This window comes from Aquila chrysaetos, chromosome 5 (assembly GCF_900496995.4).
Source record: "Aquila chrysaetos chrysaetos chromosome 5, bAquChr1.4, whole genome shotgun sequence".
Taxonomy (NCBI): domain Eukaryota; kingdom Metazoa; phylum Chordata; class Aves; order Accipitriformes; family Accipitridae; genus Aquila; species Aquila chrysaetos.
The window spans coordinates 30,396,964-30,417,295 of NC_044008.1; the positions used below are offsets into that span (position 1 = coordinate 30,396,964).

A 20,332-nucleotide genomic window follows, 5' to 3' on the forward strand; every position below is an offset into this window, starting at 1 on the left:
TTTCTAGGTATATCTTTAAACTCCCCATTTTCTGATGTATCAGCATGAAATTAATACATAAATTTTATGTAAGAGTTCTGTTAAGTCTTTGGGGTATTCATATATTCTGAAAATTAGGTATTTGATATATTTTAACCTGATGCAGCTAATATAAAAATCATTTGTTTTGTCAATGCTTCCTGGACTAGAATTCCACTTTTTGGTCCTTATCCTAGGTAAGACATTGTTTGCAAATTGTGCTTCTTGGGAGGGTGTTTGTAAAAGAAAATCTAACTATCAAAGATGTTGCTAAGGTATTAAGGTACTGGTAAAAGCAGAGTGGTTGTCATAGTGACAGTTAAAAATAAACGGTGAAATTGTTCTGGCTTTTTTTTTTTTCAGTCTGCTGAAGAAAATTGAGCGGGAAACATGGAGGGAAAGTGGCGTTTCATTAATTGCCACTGTGACGCGCCTCATGGAGAGGTTACTGGACTACAGGTGAGTGATTATCACAATTTGTAAGTAGGGTTGTCATCTTTGAAATATTAGGAGGCAAATATGGTGATCTTGCGCAAACGGCAGCTGCACACGGACACATCAACTGTACGTGCTCAGGATCTCTGACAGCAGCTGCTTAGTCAACAAGCTGAAAACCAACCAAGTAGCCTCCCCATAGTATGAAAATCCGGTGGCATGCAGGAGTTTCCTCTCAAGGCATGTGGGAACTTTTGGCAGTAGGTTAGTGACTCAAGTCTGTCTGAAGACACAGAGCTCAATACTAATCACCTGACGGTTGTTTTACAGAACATGTAAAATTCTTATCACTATGTCAATCATGCTTAGTTGTAGTGTCAGCCCAGCATAGTAAGTATGTGTACAAAGATACGATCTCTGGGTGAGGAGCTGGCATCTGAATGTACCACATGAACAAAGGAGAGAGAAATGAGAGACGTATACTCCCTTTCAGGAGTGGGAGACTAAAAGGGATTTTCTCAGTCAGTTTTGAAGCCCGTGTAGAAACTTCAGATTTCAGCTTAGTTCTCCTTATTGCCGTCAATTGTAGCACTTTCTAGAGCTTAAGTGTTAGGTTTTTTTCCCTGATTCCACAGGGACACATGGTGAGACCTGGTACTCTACTTGCTGTCATCACTGATAGTTTGAAAGGAAGGCAATTTTGTCAACACAGAGGCTGAACTCTTAATTTCTAGAAGCCTGGCAGTGCTATTCCTCTTCAGGGATCGGTTGGATTACAACCTCCAAGGCTCTCAATTTTTCAAAGCAATTGTGCATACTGGTAGTTACGAGAGTATTTGGGACAATTGTTTAGCTCATGTATGCAAGAATATTTTAATGTTACGTTAAATTTCTTTTAGCGACTGCATGGTGATGTCTGCCTGTCGGGGTTTTTTGTTGTTTTTTTTTTTTTTTTTTTACTCCAGCATGGTTATACTGACTGTTTTTTCCTGTGTGATAATCAAATCTGCATGGTTGCATTTTAACTTTTGACGGGGGGTCAGATCCGTTGTTTCCCCAAACAATAGATGATACTAATTACAAAAGTGCTACTGAGGAAAATTTGGTGCATCTTGGAGCATCTTACAGAGGAGATCAGTGTCATTCTGTTTTTCCAGAGGAGAAACTAATGCTGTAATTCCATGACCACTTTAGATGTACAGTCTCTGAAGGAAGCAAACTCATCCCTGCTCATTCCCTCATTCACATCACCCTCTTCCTTGTGCCAACACAAGCGTTCTTGCTGCACTGTGGTGATCTGACTGACATGGGCTAAAACTAACCCAGCAAAAGATGCTGCCTAACCTGTATCTCTTCCTGAGGTTTATGCAGGCAGCAGTGCAGGACTGGGAATGAGTGCCTGAGAGCAGGAGGGGAGCGGGACTGCCTCTTCTGGCAGCCATGCTGGCTTCTGCTGGCATGATTTGAGCACAAGGTATGAGGAAAGCAAATGATCTCCAGCAGACACCTAGCAAATCGACGACAGAGCCAGAAAAAAACATTGACTTTCTTGACGATTGAGGTATTCAGTGTCCTAGAAAAGGAGTCATGAAATACCTTACTCGCCCGGGTCAGCTGTTCACCCAAATGCCTTTGGGTTGTATCGTTTCAGTCCGCTCGCTGAGCCAAATATGTCTGTTTTCTGAGGTGTGCTTCACTATTAGAGGATAAATGTCATTCCTTTTGACTGTCATTACTTTCTGTTTTAGGGACTGCATGAAAATGGGAGAAGTGGATGGCAAAAAGATTGGCTGCACTGTTAGCCTTTTGGTTTGTATAATACTTTTTCTTTCCCTTTTTGGCTTCAGTTGAGTGTTTTCTAGTATACAGCCACACATTTGAATAGGAGGTACCCTGCTTCTTGATGCAGTTTGAGTGGAAGTTGACAGAAAAATACTCCACTTAGGATCACTGATTTTTTTATTTTATTTTTTTTTCAGGTTGAAATTGATACAGTGGGGAGTTAGTCTTCCTTGGCATTTCATAGTTGGGCTCTGAGAGGTCTCTAATACTGCTTTATTCATTTTCAGTCTCTTCCTACTGGATAAACTTGACCAAAGTATTTTCCAAGTTTAATTGGTCTCTGAGTTCATAGAAACAAACAAGACTTTCCTCCTTCCCCAAACACAACAAAACTTACATGATTTCTCCTGTTTCCTTTCTTCCCCAATAACTGATGCAAGTTGGTTCTTATGACATATAATATGGGATATCTTCTGAAGACTGCAGGCTGTCTATTCTCTTCCCAACAGAAGAGCCAGAAATGCTGCTCAAGACCTCCTCGTGTCACATTATCATCATTACAACAAACCAACAGTGCAAATTTATAGTATGAAAAAGCTTTCATTTTTGTTTACAAGAAGCATTTTAGTTCTAGGCCAGTTTCTACTGACAAGTTTGTTGACTTCCATTAACCTTGGAAAGTTTCCATTTTCATGGTGAATGTTTTGGAAAGCTGTATTTTTAGCCAGGGAAAAAAACAGAATAAGCTGACTTGTAATTCTGCATTTTTGACGTCAGTGAAACAATTTGGTATCACTTCTAAGTAGCAGTTACACATAAGAGAATAAAGGATTCTTCAGTAGGAAAATAGTGCTCTGTAAATAGGGATGGTGTTTACTACATAGCTGTAGAGCAGCTGGCTTTCTGTCAGAATATCTGGCATGATCTGAATTCTGTAAAGCACCTGGATTATTTTCATCCTATCACTAAGGAGTTTTTAAACTATTATTAGCAAATAATCCAAGATTTACACAAAAAGAAAATCCAAATATTTAAAAACCCCAAAACACCATACTACTTTTTAATGGGATTTTCAAGAACTTCTACAGGCTAAGGTGGATTTCATATCCTAATAATTTTCAGACAAATTTTAGTACTATTTGCACACCAGAGAAACACCAAATGCTAAATTTTGAAAGAGAAATTTCAATTACAGAAGTAGCACACAAATTTTAAGGCATTTGCTTGCCCGTATGATGGATGAACTGGCTGTCATCTCAAAAGATGTTTCATGCAGTGAGTAATCAGATGAATATTAAAATTACTTGAAGTCCAGAGGAGAAAGCCATATTTCATTTTTCACCACTACTTTGAAGGTATTCTGACTTCCAATGATAAGAGGACCGGTTGGCATGAAGAGAATTTTTATGTTGTTTTGCCACTGAGGTATGTGCTGTTCTTCCAGAAAGTAGAATTGTCCAAGTTAACCAAGTTATCAAATTAACTGGAATTATGCCACATCATGAAATATGCAGAAGGGGTATGCACCAGCAGCAATAACTTAGATGAAAGGAGAAGGTAGGAACTTTTTTCCTACTCTCCCCACCCTCTGGATCATCTGCAGTAGGTTTCACATTAATGCTTGTTTGGAAAAGCTGGTTTAAGAGGTGTCTAATGGAGTTAGTTCCTTATGCATAAGAATCACCTAACTCCAGTTTGAAAGTTGAATTTCTAATGAAAGAACTCTGTCATCACAGAGCTGTACAAAAGCTTTGAAAGAACATTGAATAACTTTTGGTAACTCACTGAGGAGTTTTTCTCAGGCATCTCTCTGGTCCTCATTGGGGTTTGATATTTAACTGATATTTCAGATTCTATTAATTTAAAATTATATCTTCTTTTTAGAAAGAGGACATTTTCCTATGATGCTCTATGCTGGCATATGACATCATGCCATTTAAGTAGCACGTGTCCACATTGCCTGTTTGAATGTTGTTTTCAAGCTGTTTTTTCTCGGGGGGAAAAAGGTCTTTATTAATTAAGGAAGTCTACTTTTTACATCACATCCCCTTTTGAAGACTACATCTGTTATATTTCATGTCTTGAGATAGTTTGTTGAAAAACCACATGACGCCTTTATTAGCACGATATATTTCCTGAGCTGTGACTGGGTTGTCTTGCTGTGGTCTCCCTTACAGACCAACTGGGCACTGTCAGAGCTGAGCTTCAGAGAAGAACCAGTTGATTTGTATAGTTTAGCCTTGTGACATGTACTGGAGTCTTTAGTGCTCAGGGGTAAGAGCCGAGAAGTCTAGTACTTCTGCAGTTCAGTGCCATATTTTGTCTTATCTTTATGCTTTATTACTCACAATTCTGTGTTGTAGCTTATGCTTTTTTTCAGACAGGTAAATATGAACATACAAACAGGTATTTTTTTCATTTTGTCTTCTAAAGAGAGGCATCTGTTTTTGATCTACACCTTGTGGGAGGAAAAGAGAAGTCTTTGGATTATAAAGGCAGATGGTGGCCTAAAGGGGCCTGTCATTACAGAGCTATCGATATGTAGTCATTTTCTCAAGTCAGTTAAAGAAATACTTTCTCTATAAAGTTTGTATTTTGGTATTTTCATAATGTTCCTCCCACCTTTCTGTCTGATAACAACTCAATTTAGGAAAGAGTGGCACAGAATAAGGATACTATAAAATAGGGTAAAAATTTGGGCCACGTGCTTAGAGTTTAAAATAGTGATTTGAATAATAGAACAGAAATTGTTGATAGCTAATGAGGACCAGTGCTAGATTCTTCTATCCTATAAATTTTTATTAACCAAAGCAGATTATCCTGAACGTTACCTATGGCTAGCAGGGGGCCTCTAGCTGCATGTCCATAGCAAGTATGGTAATAGTTGTGAACAGTGCTATAGGGTTGTGCTCCTCTCCCTGTAACTTTTTCATACTTTATTTTAGGGCTTGCAAATAAGTAACAAATGTTTTGAACAAAGAGTTTTGATGTTGTATTCCATATTTTATCCATGTAACAACAAATAGCAGTTAGACATGCAGAAATCTTTAGCCACTTCTAGAAATTTTGTCCTGGATATCACTTTAGAGTGCAACTTTGTGTATTTCAATCCTGCAATGCAAAATTTATGCATCAGTTAGGGCTGAAGAAATCACGTTTTTCATTCAGGATTATGCTGTTTACAATAATGAATAGTTCTTCGTAAAGCTACCGAAGTCTTTCTGGCATTTTGCTATGACAGAAGGAAGAGTAGACATACCAGGCAGTAAATATTTTGTTAAAATATGAATACAAAAGTCAGAGTGCTGTCAATATTTTTAAATCAACATAAAGCTTTCAGCAAGATGTTAAATGGCCTAAGTAAGGATATATGGGTGCCTTTTATGGATGGATTATATTTATAAAGAAAGAACCATCAGATTTCAGTTCTATCCAGTTCTTTCTGGTATGTTCTATGAGAATTTAAAAAAAAAAACATTCAGGAGAATGCTGACTTGTCTCCTGAAAATTTACTATTCTGTTTACTATTTCGTACTGTATTACTGCAGTTCCATGTAAAGACTTTGTACATGTGAAACTTTCAAATATATGCATGTATTTCTAGAGCACTATGTTTGAAGTCTTTTGTTTGTAACCACTATCATATGTTTATCAACTTCTACATTTCATTACAAAATTCAATTTTATTGCAGAATTTTTACAAGACTGAACTGAACAAGGAAGAGATGTATATTCGCTATATTCATAAGCTGTATGACCTACATCTGAAAGCACAAAACTTCACAGGTAATTGAGTACAAACTAGAAAAAGATGTTTAGGACTGGTCCATGATTTGCAGTCTTTTGCAAACCTGTAAGCTGTATCCTCAGTGCAGATCGTACCAACCCAGGCAACAGCTGAGTTTCCGTGCCCAGTTAATATCTTTCACAAAATATGGCTTTTTTTCAGCCCCACAACTCTACTACTTGCTGTGGCATGCTGATTGTAAATTACTACTATTGATATGCACTAGCAATAAATGTGTGATACAGTCATTCTTCACTCAAGAGGAGTAAGTTTAGAGGAAATTTTTGTGAGTCCATTTGGTAGTATCTGAGCCTATATACTTTTTTGGTTAGCTATTTAGTGTGGTGTTTCTACACAGCTGTATTTCAGAATCTAACTTTTAGGTTAAAAAAAAAGAAAAGAAAGGAAGACCCGTATCACTTACTAATGATAAAACAGAGTCCCTAAAACCTATGACAAGTATAGCACTTTGCTGATGTCTTTCTGAATCTTCACATACCACATTTGCAGTACTATTGTTCAGGGTTTCTCAATGCGAATTTAGTGCCACAGCTGGCCATTGTCTTTTAAATGAAGAAATAAGAACATAATGTGCATGGTTGTTGTTTATACAACATAAAGTGCACTTCATTTGGGTAACTACATGCCATTAATAATTGCTGGAGAAGATAAAATCAGTATCTCTGAATTAAACAATCTTCGGTTGCCAAAATATTTAAATGACCTTATAATATACCTCTATCTTTTACCCAGTGTTTGCAATTGCAACTGCATGTGTTCAGAATCTGTCCAGAATTTTTTCTTTCTTAAATGCAGATTAGTTGCCTGGGGGTCACTAGTGAACAGGCTACAGGTACCTGCTGCCACAGCAAATATCCTTATCCTTTTCTGCTATCCATAGGAAAGATCCTTTGCTTGGAGTTTCCACAGTCCCTTTGCAGTTCATGGGTTTAAAGTGTAGACCAGATAGCAGGATATATTAAGGAGAGATTTTAAATTCCTCATGTGACCTGGCAGTAGTGAGTCACAAGTGAGTTTCAATTATCGAGCAGTATATTTGCCACAGCTGGCTTTTATGCCAAACTATTAATTTCCTGATTTTACATAACAGGTCTTAGTAACTCTTTAAGGAATGTTGAGTTCCCTTTACACATTGGCTGCTAATATGTGTCCAGTTAACCTTCAGCAGTGATATGAACCTAACTTTTTAAATTGTTTTGCCATCCGTTCTTATTTTAAACAGTATTTTGCTCCAAATTTATTTCCAGGGCTTTGTTGTATTTCCTGTGTATTTATTATTAACATGTGTGATTTTTGCATTCTTTGCCATGGTAGTTTCCATGACTGATAATTCCCCCTGCCCGCCCCCCCCCCCCCCACCATGAGAGCCTTAAGGAAGGATTGTCTCACACCCATGGCATTGGGATAGACACAGTCTTTCCACTAGAAAACAGACTTATGTAGTCCATTGCCTTGCCTTATCAATCAGTGACAACACACAGACCTTCTGTAAATCAGCTGATCTAAAGTACATGGGAGTAGGAAAAGAAGTTTGCTACTTTGGCGGCATTCCTACATGTTGCACCGTTAGTTCGCTAACTGCATAGTTTCATTCTAGGGATGAAGCCAGCTTGCCCTTAAAATAATTTTTCTCTCCTTTCATAGTATGATTTACAGGACTGTCTCTAATAATCATCTGTAAAAAAAAAAAAAAAAAGTCCTTTTTAATATAAAACGTAGCTTCAAATCTTTCTTTACCCATCAGTCAGTTATAGCTATAAATATAACTCTCTTGAGGCTGAAGCACATAACTGCACTGATTCCTCTTGTGTCCCCTCAGTCACCTGAGAAGTGTAATGAGATTGTCTTTGTATCTATCCATCTTAGAAATGTTTAGTTTTTTGAATCTTTCCTGTATAAATTGAATTTTCCACATCATGAGTCAACCCTGTTTATCTCTCCTTACTGTTTTGGTGCACAGCCAATAGTTACAGACCTCTCCCAAAGGTACCGATATGTTATTTGTTATCCTGGCCACTGCCAGACATAGGATGCTGAGTAGAGGGACCCTTAAGACCTGTTGTCCAGTATGGCCATTCTTATTTGAGAAACATTCTATATACATTTATGATAACTTTAAAAAAAATATTGGTATGGGAGGCAAGAACCTGTTAAAATGAAGGACTGGGATGCCAAGTTAGAAAGGAAGGGTCGTAGTGAGCTATCCTGACATGTATTTATGCTCTGCTATCTTCTGCTTCCTTATGATTTTGAATGATTTGTTGTTATCAACTTCATAGATTTTTTAAAATCGGTATATAAATGTGCTGCACATTTTGAGTACCAAACTGTAGCTTGAAACTATGACAAAGGATGTTACCAGTCAAGCAGCCTGCAAGCTGTGTGATGCCAGAATTAAGATTGTGCAACTTCAGCCATCTCACTTGCACATATGTATTGCAGTGCAGCAGCATCATTTTGCACCATGCTTAGCATTTTACAGCACTGGGATTCAAAGCACACTCTCCCACAAACATCTGCTGCAGTGATGGTTTTTCATCCATGGGTTCTTGAGCTGGATGCGTAAGAGGAACACTACTGTTAGAAAAAACTCTGTATGGTTTGGTTTAAGTCACCTCTCTTATGGGAACTCATATGGCAGATGCAGAGGTAGGATATGGTTGTCTAAGGCAACCTTACCTTAGCAAAAAAGTACTTCAGTACTTTATAGTTATTTTTTGCCTTATGTACAACCTATAAAACCTGCAATAAAATAAGTCCAGTAGGCAGCTTCTTTCTCCAATGCAATATGTCTCCAGAACATGGCCCATCTTATTACTGACTCACTCATGCAAAGTGGTCCTGTGAGTGGAAAAATAGACTGGGAACACTAACTTGGAAAACAACAATAATGCATATGCACAGTTAGTGAAATTGAATTGTCATAACCAGTAGTAATTCTGGTGTTTCATAATTGGTCAAAGTCTGACTTTGCAATAGAGAGGTTTGTTTAATATTAGTTTTACTGTACCGTTTCTGAGGAATTCTTTAAATCAAAGTAAAAATGATAATAGTAATTTTGATACTCCCAGGTAATTTCTACCAACCATGATCTAAAGATTACTACACAGTTCTCTGACAAGAGAGCAACAATAGGTTTGATTCCTTCCAAACCTAAGAAAAAAATAAAATTAAAAAATAAAAAATATATTGTGTGTGCACTTCTAAGTTATTTGATATGGTAGAGTGTTACAGCTCAGCTATGAGGGATTTATTTCTATTACGGAAAGAATGGAGTCTATTAAGCACACATCTGCCTCTCCGTTTCCCTCCCAGCCCTGATCTCTTTTGGACTGTGTCCACAGTCCTATCTGTCTTCTTTCCTCTTTCTTTACTGATGTTCCTCATCCTCTGGTCCTTGTTCCCTTGTTCAGACAACAGAGCCATTGAGAGTTTCTCCTAAGCAGTAGGGAAGACTGGGGCTAAGCAGGAAATTGTTTCTTAATTTCTCTGTCCCCTTTGTATTGTCAGACTCCAGGAAAACTTTTCCAGTGACTCCACGTTAAATAGTGTGTGAAAATTGTAAGCTGAATTTATTATAGCTGTAGATAGTAACTCTGTCCAAAACGAGCACTACCATCTGTCTTATACTTGAAATAAATCAGTTACCCATTAAAAAGGTGCATCTCATCAGGAGCGTTCACACTTCTGTGTACTTTGTGGCTGGTTTTGTTTGGTGTTCGTAAGTACCATGCTATAATTTGTTTTGTAGAGGCTGCCTACACGCTCCTGCTGTACGATGAGCTGTTGGAGTGGTCTGATCGGCCACTGAGAGAATTTCTCAACTACCCCATGCAAACAGAGTGGCAACGTAAAGAGTGTCTCCATCTGACCATCATTCAAAACTTTGATAGGGGAAAGGTAAAACGGTCCTATTTTACTGAGTGGATCTGGAAAGGATAGTTTATTCATTTTAGGACGTGACTTCCAGGGTTGAGGTCTTTTCTCGTATAGGTGGGAAGTGTTTGTCATTGCCTGATTAAACAGTTACTTAGTGACACAGTCGGTTTCTTCTAATCCTGCATTTATATCCTAGAAATCCTGCATTTACCTGTAAGAATAATTTGCATTTGTGTAGCAATTCACTTTGTAACTGTCAAAGCACTTTATAAAAGATAGTATAAGTTCTCCCCATTTTAAAGGTGATGAAAATGAGCCATATAAAGCTGATGAAATTTTCTTAGTGACCAAGTGAGGAAAAAAATTCAGGGTTCTGGTCTATTAGGACTATGTTTACATCTTCTAAATCATGTTGTGTCTTAGAATAGCAATTGCAGAATCTCTGAAAAGGAATGGGTTTGGGGGATCACAGTTCATTGTCATCACTGAGAATGCTTATTCTGAATTAAGCGAGACTAATTATCCTGTAGTCTAAAATTTTATAGACACTTTGTGTGATGATTTGTCTTGCTGATAAACAAGCAATTCATTGCAATTTTGTGTAGCTAATGCAATACCCATGTAAGCCTAGCAAATGTAATCAAACTGATGTTAATCATCAGTTTTTTTCAAAAAATTTTGTAATCAGCTTATAGAGTTTAACTTGTATGGTGCAACAAAATATTTTTCAATTACAAAAATTAGGGAGGATATATTAAGAATACAATTTTAAAATGTAAAAATCATACTGTGTTGAACCAATCTCATATGTAGCATCAAAAGGGATGTCTATCGCTCTTGCAATGACTTATATCTTGTGCAGTGATAGTCCTGTAAGAATCCTTTATTAAATAAGTCTCTAAATATATTTTTCCATCCTTCAAAGAGTTCATCAGTATTACTCAGCATCTGTCAGTATGTCTAGTGGACAATATGTTCAAGTATTTTCAGCTACTGGAAGTATGACTTAGTATAGAAAGAACAGACCACTAATAAATCACAAATTGTCAAACAGTTGCTTTGAAATTACTGAACATCTTTTACTTGCTTACAGTGTTGGGAAAATGGCATTATCTTATGCAGGAAAATTGCAGAACAGTATGAGAGCTACTATGACTACAGAAACCTCAGCAAGATGAGGGTAATGTACCTGAGTACTTTTTATCAATCAGAGATCAAAAAGCTTTTTAGTTTGGGTTATAAAATATTACTTAGAAAATTAAATTTGCCACGGAATGGTCCTTAGGTTTGGTTTGCAAACTTTATTTTTTGCTTGTGGGTTTTTTCTACAATAGAGATTATAAAAAAGGAGTGTAAGCTTTTTGAAGAAAAATGGGAAAATAAATGATCTTGCAATGTTTGTGCCTGTACAGCACCCCTTTTGTGTGCATGCTTATGCAGAAAAATTATATCACAAATTCACTTTCATTGGTTTCCTATGGTTTATCCAGGGAATGTGCTCCATGCAGTCCTTCACTAGGAGCAGCAGCATATCTTTGCAGTTGCAATTGCGAGCAAACAGCTTGCAACAAGCAATGTACACCTTTGCAATTTTTTTTTATTTACTGCTTAAAAATATGGTCTGTTTAATATCATGTAGTCAAAATGAATCTTTCCTGGCACAGTCTTCCTGTTTTCTCTCTCATTTTTCTTAGAACTCTAAGCATTGTTTCTTTCTTCATTCTTTCTGATACTGTATTTTAAAGATTATTTAGTCTTCTCTTTTCTTGTCTGCCTCTGATGGATTCAATTTATATTACAGCTTCCTTTTTAAATTTTCTGTACGTGTAGGATGCTTGCTGCTAGGACTTACTGAAGTATACTTAATCCAGAGCTGCTTAACAGCATTATGCAAAATTCTCAACACACAGCTATGTGGCAGTACTCCCTGTGATCTGCTTATTCAATATATATTTAGATATCCCAATGGCAAAATCCTATAAGCAAAAACAAACTGACTATCATCATGTGAATAAAATAATTAGTTTATGCATGTTTAATTAATTGTACTTAATGTGTTTTGTGCTTGAATTGGGAAATATCCTTCTACTATATGTCTTACCTATGTTAATCCAAAAATGGAGGTGTGGGGATTTCTCATAGCAATATAACTAGGCAGCTGTTGATATAGACACATTAAATAGCTGTCTGCATTACCTAAAACAGGGCTAATACTGGGGTTCTTTTCACAGTATTAAAAACTTAAGAGCAGAGAATGCTTTGCTGAAATATCAGAAAAAGGGGACTTTGACAGTTAGATCACTTTGTGTCAGTGTTTTGAATGGAATAAAAGCAGGATGTATCGATCAAAAATGATGTTAATTGCTATTGTGAGATTTTTAAAGGAACTCACATTTGATGGTTAAATCGTTGGAATCTGGTATGATTTGGACACAACTCTTGAATATGGAAATAGGAATTTGCTGACTAAACTAACCACACTACTGCCATGTGTTTGGATGATTGGCAGATTACTGGGTCATATGTTTCAAACTGTGTTTCTATTACTTCCTTTTTTCATTAAAGATCTATGCATGTTGTCATTAATCTAATATTTTACCCCTTTAATATAGGTACTTCATATTTAAAAGCAATTTATTTTTAATTCTTGGAAACTTTCAGGTCATTAAGAAGTATAATTATTTAATCTGATGCATTCAGAGGCTTCTGGATGTCCTTATTGTTGCTCAGAGATACACTGCAATTCCAGTAGTCCAGAGCAGTGTGCTGAAAGACAATATGTTTTCAAAAAAGAATAATTGCATTTCTTATCAATCTCACCCAGATGATGGAAGCATCTTTGTATGATAAAATTATGGATCAACAGCGTTTGGAACCAGAATTTTTCAGAGTTGGATTCTATGGGAAAAAGTTCCCATTCTTCTTGAGAGTAAGTGAATTGAAAATAAACAGAATGGAGTAATTCTGGAATTCGTGCTGTCATTCATAATCACTTTCTCTATGTGAGAATTTGATCATACCATATATAAGTTCTTATCCTATGAGAAACAGGGAATTCTTTGTGATGATGAATAAAATATCCTCATGTTTTCAGGGTTAAGAAAAGGTCCTGTCTAATGGAAAGACAAACGCTAGGCTTCCAGAGTCCCACATAAACTTAATATACATGTTTATGTTGGAAACCATGCACCTATACTATTCCACAAACCAACATCATCTTTTCATGGTAGTTTGTTCCCTTTGTCCTGTTCTGTTTCTGCTGGTGGCTGCTCAGAAGGCGGCTGTCAGAAGAGGTATTGCTTGGCAGTGGGACAATCAGTAATTTAGCATTTAAGTAATTACATTCCCAAGTTCCTTTTTTTTTTAAATTACTTAGAAATTCAACGTGCTGAGTTTCATTGATTATCAATGTACGAAAGCTGACAAGATACATAAAGTTACTCTTGACCATTAATCTTGGATTCTGAAGTTACTGGAGTGCCCTTGAAAATGTTGCCCTCTTCCACAGTCTGCAGTGGTTTAGCTGCATTGGCTGTCACCTTGGGAAGAGAACAGAACCCGTCTTATTCATGGAGCTGCTGCAATGGTAATCCAAGCTCCTTTTCCTATGATAATTCAAATAAGTGACAAAGGGATGTCCCCTGTATGGTGGAGGCCTAAAAAGCCTGATTTTATTTTGCCTTTGTGGTGGGGAAACTGACAAATTCCAAATGGTAAATATAGCATGAAACTCTCCCCTTTAAAAGCGATGCACAAAAAGAGTCTGATGGGCACATAGTTTTTGATATGTGAATATGTCATCTGTATAAACCAATTTGAAAATGTTAATTAGAAAGAATTTAATGTTTAGATTACTAAATGGCAACTGATGAAGTAAAAGTACTGGAAAAAGTTGCACAATAGTGCAATACTTTCAGACCTGTAGGTCTCTCACTGCTTATGCATCTGCCCAGGAAGTATTTATACATTTATGTCGTGGTTTAACCCCAGCCCACAACTAAGCACCATGCAGCTGCTCACTCGCTTCCCCCCACACCCAGTGGGATGGGGGAGAGACTTGGGGGGGAAAAAAAAAGGTAAAACTCATGAGTTGAGATACGAAAAGTTTCATAGAACAGAGAGGAAGAAACTAATAATGATGATAGTAACAATAATAAAATGACAGTAATAAAAGGATTGGAATATACAAAACAAGTGATGCACAATGCAATTGCTCACCACTCACCACCTGATGCCTGGTTAGTTCCCGAGCAGTGATCCCCCCCGGCCAGCTCCCCCCAGTTTATATACTGGGCATGACGTCACATGGTATGGAATACTCCTCTGGCCAGTTGGGGTCAGCTGTCCTGGTTGTGTCCCCTCCCAACTTCTTGTGCCCCTCCAGCCTTCTTGCTGGCTGGGCGTCAGAAGCTGAAAAATCCTTGACTTGGTATAAACACTACTTAGCAACAGCTGAAAACATCAGTGTGTTATCAACATTCTTCTCATACTGAATCCAAAACACAGCACTATACCAGCTACTAGAAAGGAAATTAACTCTATCCCAGCTGAAACCAGGATAATTTTCCAAGTTAAATGTACATAGCACAGATCTATGCTTGCAGCACCAGCAAGGAACACCTCAAAACTTAGTACATTTGATTTAATTTTTTTACGGCAAAGCAGTTTGTAAGTCTGGCTGTGCTTGCTATAGAAGGAATAAAGAATAAAGCTTCAGATTAAAGCTTTCATATTTTAATTTGTAGTTGCACAGTAACACTATTGCAGTTGGTTTCTTGGAGCAATTCCCATGAAAGTCTGGGGTCTCAGAATTGAGTGCTCCCTGTCTCTGTTGTCAAGATACTATAAGGACAACAACTTTTTGTATCTAAACCTGCTTCAAGAGGAACACATTAGTAATGACTTTTTAGAATTTTCTAATACAGATTTTAAAAGGAAAATAATTTAACAGTGTTTTTAGAAAAATAGTTAAGGCATTTCCATATTTCAAATGTGTGTGCAAGCAGAATAAAACCAAAAAGTGCTGTCCAGAGCTACAGAAAGCCCTCAGCATCGCCACGGTCTGTGACTAGTTCCAATGGGTACTCCAGATCCAGGCTTCTCGTTTTTAATGCAGGATGTGTGTTGTATCTGTATTCATGTTGTGCAATCTTGGGAAAGTAATGGTGCAGGTAAAACAAATTATGTTGGGGCCAGGAGTATTATTTTACTTCATATTGCAAAAACTGGTTAATTTTAATTTACCAGGCTGATAATTGATAAGCATTTAGAGGATAAGGCAAATCGAATGCATTCTACCATTTTCTTACGCATTGTTTTTCTTCAGAATTGTATAACTTCAAAGCAAAGTTTCCTAGTTCCTCATGGAAAGGACTTGCAGCCCATTTCATTGTCTTAACTGTCTGTTACATTATGTTTTTGTTACATATTTTATATAGTCCAATATGTTATGTTAGTTACATTCTTTAATCCAATAAGAACCATTTCTCCCTTTGGATTTTTATTAAAGCTTTAAGTATAATTGTTTGATTTTTCCAGTCTTTTGAATGAAACATACTTTATATGGTAAAATTTCCTTCTTCTAAGTAACCTATTCTTTCTAGAGTTCTTATTTTCATTCTTGACTTTTGTTTCTTATTTTTTCCTTATTTAAATGATGTAAAAATTGCCTGGAAAGTCTATATTTAAAAGCGTGTGTTTGAATCTATCTAATGAAACCCAACTATTTTCACATAACTTGCTCTTGGTTTTTTTTTTCTTATTCTGCTCAGAATAAGGAATTTGTTTGCCGAGGACATGACTACGAAAGGCTGGAGGCCTTCCAGCAGCGAATGTTGAATGAGTTCCCTCATGCCATTGCTATGCAACATGCTAACCAACCAGATGAGACCATCTTTCAGGCAGAAGCACAGTGTATCCACATAATCACAAACCAGTATGCTGCAGTTACGCCTTTCATGCTTTTAAAAACTGTAGGTACACCTATAGTCAATTTCAATCACAATGTGCCTCCACTGAAATAAACAGTAGGTGAGAATTCCCCTGCAATTTGTCCCAGTCACTCTATTATGTTTGGAATTTTTTTGTGTAATTGTTGGTTTTATTTAAAAATTCCTTGACAGGTTATTAAGTTTCTTACTTTAGCAGAACTATCACTGCTGTGATAATGGTGTGTCAGTTCAAGTTACAGTAATTCAAGTTCTTACTATACAATATAATGCTACCATGGCATGACATATTCTGTGTAAGAATATATTTTTAATTACAACCCTATACTCCATATACTATTCCATGTAAGTAGCGCTATTTCAAAAATAAATACGAAATTTTCAACAAAACAGTATAAAGAAATCCAAACCATCAAAAAATCTCTCAGGTTCTTTTACTAAGCTATTAATAGTCTAGAAGCATTTCATGGTACACACTTTAAAGAGTTTTTCTTCTGTCATGCTTCAGGAGTCAATATGCTTTGCTAATTTGAATGAAATGGGATAGCCTTAACTCTTTACATACAGACTTGCAGATTTATGCAGTGACACCAATTCCAGAAAACCAGGAAGTCCTGCAGAGAGATGGCATTCCCGATAACATCAAGAGCTTTTACAAAGTAAATCATATCTGGCGATTCCGATATGACAGGCCATTTCACAAAGGGACCAAGGACAAGGAAAATGAGTTCAAGGTAAAGTACCATGCCCCTTCCCAAGCTACTGGACCTATGGATTTATTTGTAACATCAACGATACTTGTGTTATTGAAACATCATCTACAGTTGTGTTATTCAACCAAGTGTGGTATAACAAATTCGCCAGAGAAGATGGTAGCTCAGATTTGACTGTTTCACTTCTTGTTTCAATTAAAATAATATGAAAAATATATGGGAGATGGGAAGGTCTTGTTGTATATGGGAATAAGAGAGAAAAAAGTACCCATTTGTTTTTGCAAATAAAAAAATTTTGTGACATATTGAAGGCAGAACTGGAGGCAGCAGAGCAGCCTCCAGAGAAGTTTGTAAGGCAGTTGGGAAAACATTGTTAAGTAGGTAATCTGGGGTATGGATAGGATTGCCACAAGTTCTCTCTCCCTAGAGGAAGGGAGAGGCAGTTTTGACTAAACTGCAGCATAGTGTTCTGTTCCTGTGATATCAAGACTAAAAACTACCTCTGGACTTAGAGATTGTCTCAGAGAAGAGCAATAGTTCCTTCCCTAATATGTAAATGACTTCTGTCCCTACTAATAAAAATGTCACGCTGAAAACTCATCTTGCATTCTTCTGCTGTAATTTTAATTCTGACCCACTAGAAACACATCCTGATGCAGAATATATTCTGGTATTCAGACACACAAAGAGAATTATCCCATAATAACTTTGTTATAAAGTTAGAGGAAAGAACTGTAAGGGTAATAAATTAACTAAATTAAGTCACTATTTTCCTTTAATTAAAGCATAGGGCTTTATTTTAATTGTACAGTTTATATATGTTTTGTGTAAGCGCTATCCTATGTGTTGATTTGTCATTTTACAAACCTCTTGCACAAAGTGTTTAACAGTAGTATATTTGAGTATTCTATCAGCCATGCATTGTGGAATCTCAAACAGGACTTCACAGAGGAGAGCTGGTCACTCTGTGTGATCTGTAAGTTGTTCTGCTTCAGAACTCTCCCTTTTCTCAGATGTCATCTCAGAAAGTCAGTACTAAAATGCTAATTTAGTGTGAGTGACTTTGGGAGATTAGGGGACAACATAGAAGATAGAATAATACCATGTTTAAGAGCAAAAAATCAGCAGAAATTACTGCTTAGGAGTGGGTCCTAGAAAGTAAGGAGAAAAGTGAATGTCATAGGCTTCTGGGATAGACATTTCGGTAGAAATTTGGATGTTAATACTTTTTTTTTTTAATGTACACCACTACTTAAATGAAGGTATTCATAAAGAAAACTGGGAATAATTAAGAATAATACAGAGGCAATTTAGGGAAATAAATTGGTTTTGTGTATTGTAGAGTCTATGGGTGGAGAGGACTACGCTGATCTTGGTGCAGAGTTTACCTGGAATATCTCGTTGGTTTGAAGTGGAAAAACGTGAAGTAGTGAGTATGAGTCTGATGGCAATACATATTGTGGGTTGGTTTACTTCCTTAATCGTATGTTATTTGATGAACTACTTTAAGATTGAGTACCCATATCTAATTTCTTTGAGCAAGTTTTCAAGCTGGCTATGACAAAAGTATTTACGAAGTATTTTGAGTTCTGTGGTTTCTCTTATCTTGAAAAGTATTTTTAAGAACCACCCTTATTCATTGAAACAGTTGAGGAAGAAAAGTTGAGAACAATAATGGGCAGCCAAAGGCAATATTTAATGTCAGCAAATTACTTTCTTAAAACTCACCATGATGTAACATTTAATACTTAGAATATCTATAGCTTAACATATCTTTCAGTATGCTTGAAAAGTAAACATTCTCCAAGTTCCTGTATTATAATAAACGCCATGTGGGTATATTTCTGTGTCTGCCTAGAGCTCTGTTGAAGTTCCCAGTTCTCGGCATGGGCAAGGAAGCATGCCTGGGCAGGGAAGCATGCCTACGCAGAACCTTGTAGGAATAGTGTCTAACGTAGCAATCTGTTAGTGACACATTGTGATTTCTTCTCCTTCCTTGTTGTTATTTTTCTTAGAAAATCCTTAAATACATTTCAAATGTATTTGAAGGAGTGTTCCTCCTATAAAGATCTCTAAAAAATTGGTCAATTGTGAAGCCCAGGACTATATCACCTGTAACTGGTTTCCTTCCTGTCAAAGCCAGTCTTACAATAGTCCCATTAAATATAGGGATACCATTGTACAACTGATTTTTCCCTAAAAGTCTACTGTGTTTTTCTTTTATAATAGCAACAAAATGTCATTCGTTCACCATCTTGATATTCTCCTGTAGAAAACAAAAATGGAATTTTGTAAAAATGAAAAAATTGTGTGACATGAGAAATTTTGTGAGTTGACTCCTACTGACTCCTTACTAGGTTGATATGACCCCTAATATGAAGATCCTCAGTTTACTATCGTGTTACCATTATAGTCACCATTTCCAAAAGTTAACTGTAATAGTTTTTCCTGGGCATGTACTAGATCATGACTCAGATTTGTGCTTGTATGTTTTGGTAAATTATAGCAACTGCAGGCCTGTACTCTTCCCATCGTTTCGCTTTTTGCTTTTCCTGCAGTTCATTCTACCTGTGAGAAAAGCTTCCTCACCCTCTAGAGAGGACAGGCACGTCCCGCTCCAGGACTGCCCTTGACTACAACTTGGTTATCAGCTTACATTCAAACTCCTCATCCATAACGTCTAGTTGTTGACTTCACTTTGGGTGGGGGAACTAGCTCACCCATACTTAAGCTCTGCTCTGTGCCCTTAAGCACGGTGAAGCTCTCCCTGACCTCAAGCCCAATTTAGGTAAAGTTGCCAAGGACAATTTAGCCCTGAATTCCAAGAGTTCCACCACAGGCTGAAGTGTGTGAGTGTTTTGCAGCAAGGGCTGAGTATCTCTCAAGGTCAGATAGTGAATCTACAAGAGAGGGAGGGTTGTTTATTTTGGTCCTTGATTGTGTGATGAAATTAATTGTCTCCGTGCTCAGAATGTACACTCAGAGAGTGTAGCCCAGGTGAGAAGAAGTTTTTCTGCCCCCAATACTCTAGAACATAGAATAACATTGTTTTAACATCTTTTAAGAAATCAGAAATTACCTTTAATATATTTCATCTTTTGACTGAAGATTAAGTATGTTTGTAATGTTCCTCACTCCTCTTTCAGGTGGAAATGAGTCCCCTTGAGAATGCTATTGAAGTCTTAGAAAATAAGAACCAGCAGCTGAGAACACTGATTAGTCAGTGTCAAACTCGACAGATGCAAAATATTAACCCTCTCACGATGTGTCTAAATGGGGTCATTGATGCAGCAGTTAATGGTGGAGTTGCTAGATACCAAGAGGTAAATAATTTATTTTCTGCATATTAAAAATCTGTTATAAGACAGTTTCCTACTGTTTTCTTTCTCTGTACAGATGCAGCTTCTCTGTATGAATTGAGGTCAGAAAGTACTATATCAATAATAGTTTTAAGTATACCTGTATTGCAGTATTGGGTGAGGTGATGTTAAATATGTATCGCTTTATTGAAACAACTGTGTTGCTGCAGATAGTCCCATAGATTTACTCCAGTGATGAGTTGATTCACAATTACCTTGCGTTCTTTAGTGGTTTGCTTGGGGATTTTTAATGAAATAGTTAATTGTGACTATTATAATATATAACCTCGCCCCTCCCCTTCTAGGTCAGGAGCTACTTGTGGCTGACCACCAAATTGACTTTTGTGTGCTGACATTCTAATTTTAAGAGAGAAATATATACATATATAT

At 36.9% G+C, this 20,332-nt stretch overlaps 1 protein-coding gene across 4 annotated transcripts in view; it reads left to right on the top strand.

Annotated features, from left to right (window-relative positions):
- Positions 1 to 20,332, top strand: part of DOCK4 (dedicator of cytokinesis 4) — a 253,508-nt gene that overhangs the window by 212,686 nt on the left and 20,490 nt on the right. For 2 of the 4 annotated variants that reach the window (XM_030013859.2, XM_030013862.2), the window contains exons 33-43: positions 189 to 215; positions 382 to 477; positions 2,202 to 2,262; positions 5,928 to 6,021; positions 9,795 to 9,943; positions 11,016 to 11,102; positions 12,747 to 12,851; positions 15,694 to 15,835; positions 16,438 to 16,604; positions 17,926 to 18,012; positions 19,730 to 19,906. In XM_030013859.2, coding sequence (XP_029869719.1) covers positions 189 to 215; positions 382 to 477; positions 2,202 to 2,262; positions 5,928 to 6,021; positions 9,795 to 9,943; positions 11,016 to 11,102; positions 12,747 to 12,851; positions 15,694 to 15,835; positions 16,438 to 16,604; positions 17,926 to 18,012; positions 19,730 to 19,906 — 1,192 coding nt within the window. The remainder of the gene's footprint in view (positions 1 to 188; positions 216 to 381; positions 478 to 2,201; positions 2,263 to 5,927; positions 6,022 to 9,794; positions 9,944 to 11,015; positions 11,103 to 12,746; positions 12,852 to 15,693; positions 15,836 to 16,437; positions 16,605 to 17,925; positions 18,013 to 19,729; positions 19,907 to 20,332) is intronic. The other 2 variants (XM_030013860.2, XM_030013863.2) reach the window with 1 other exon arrangement.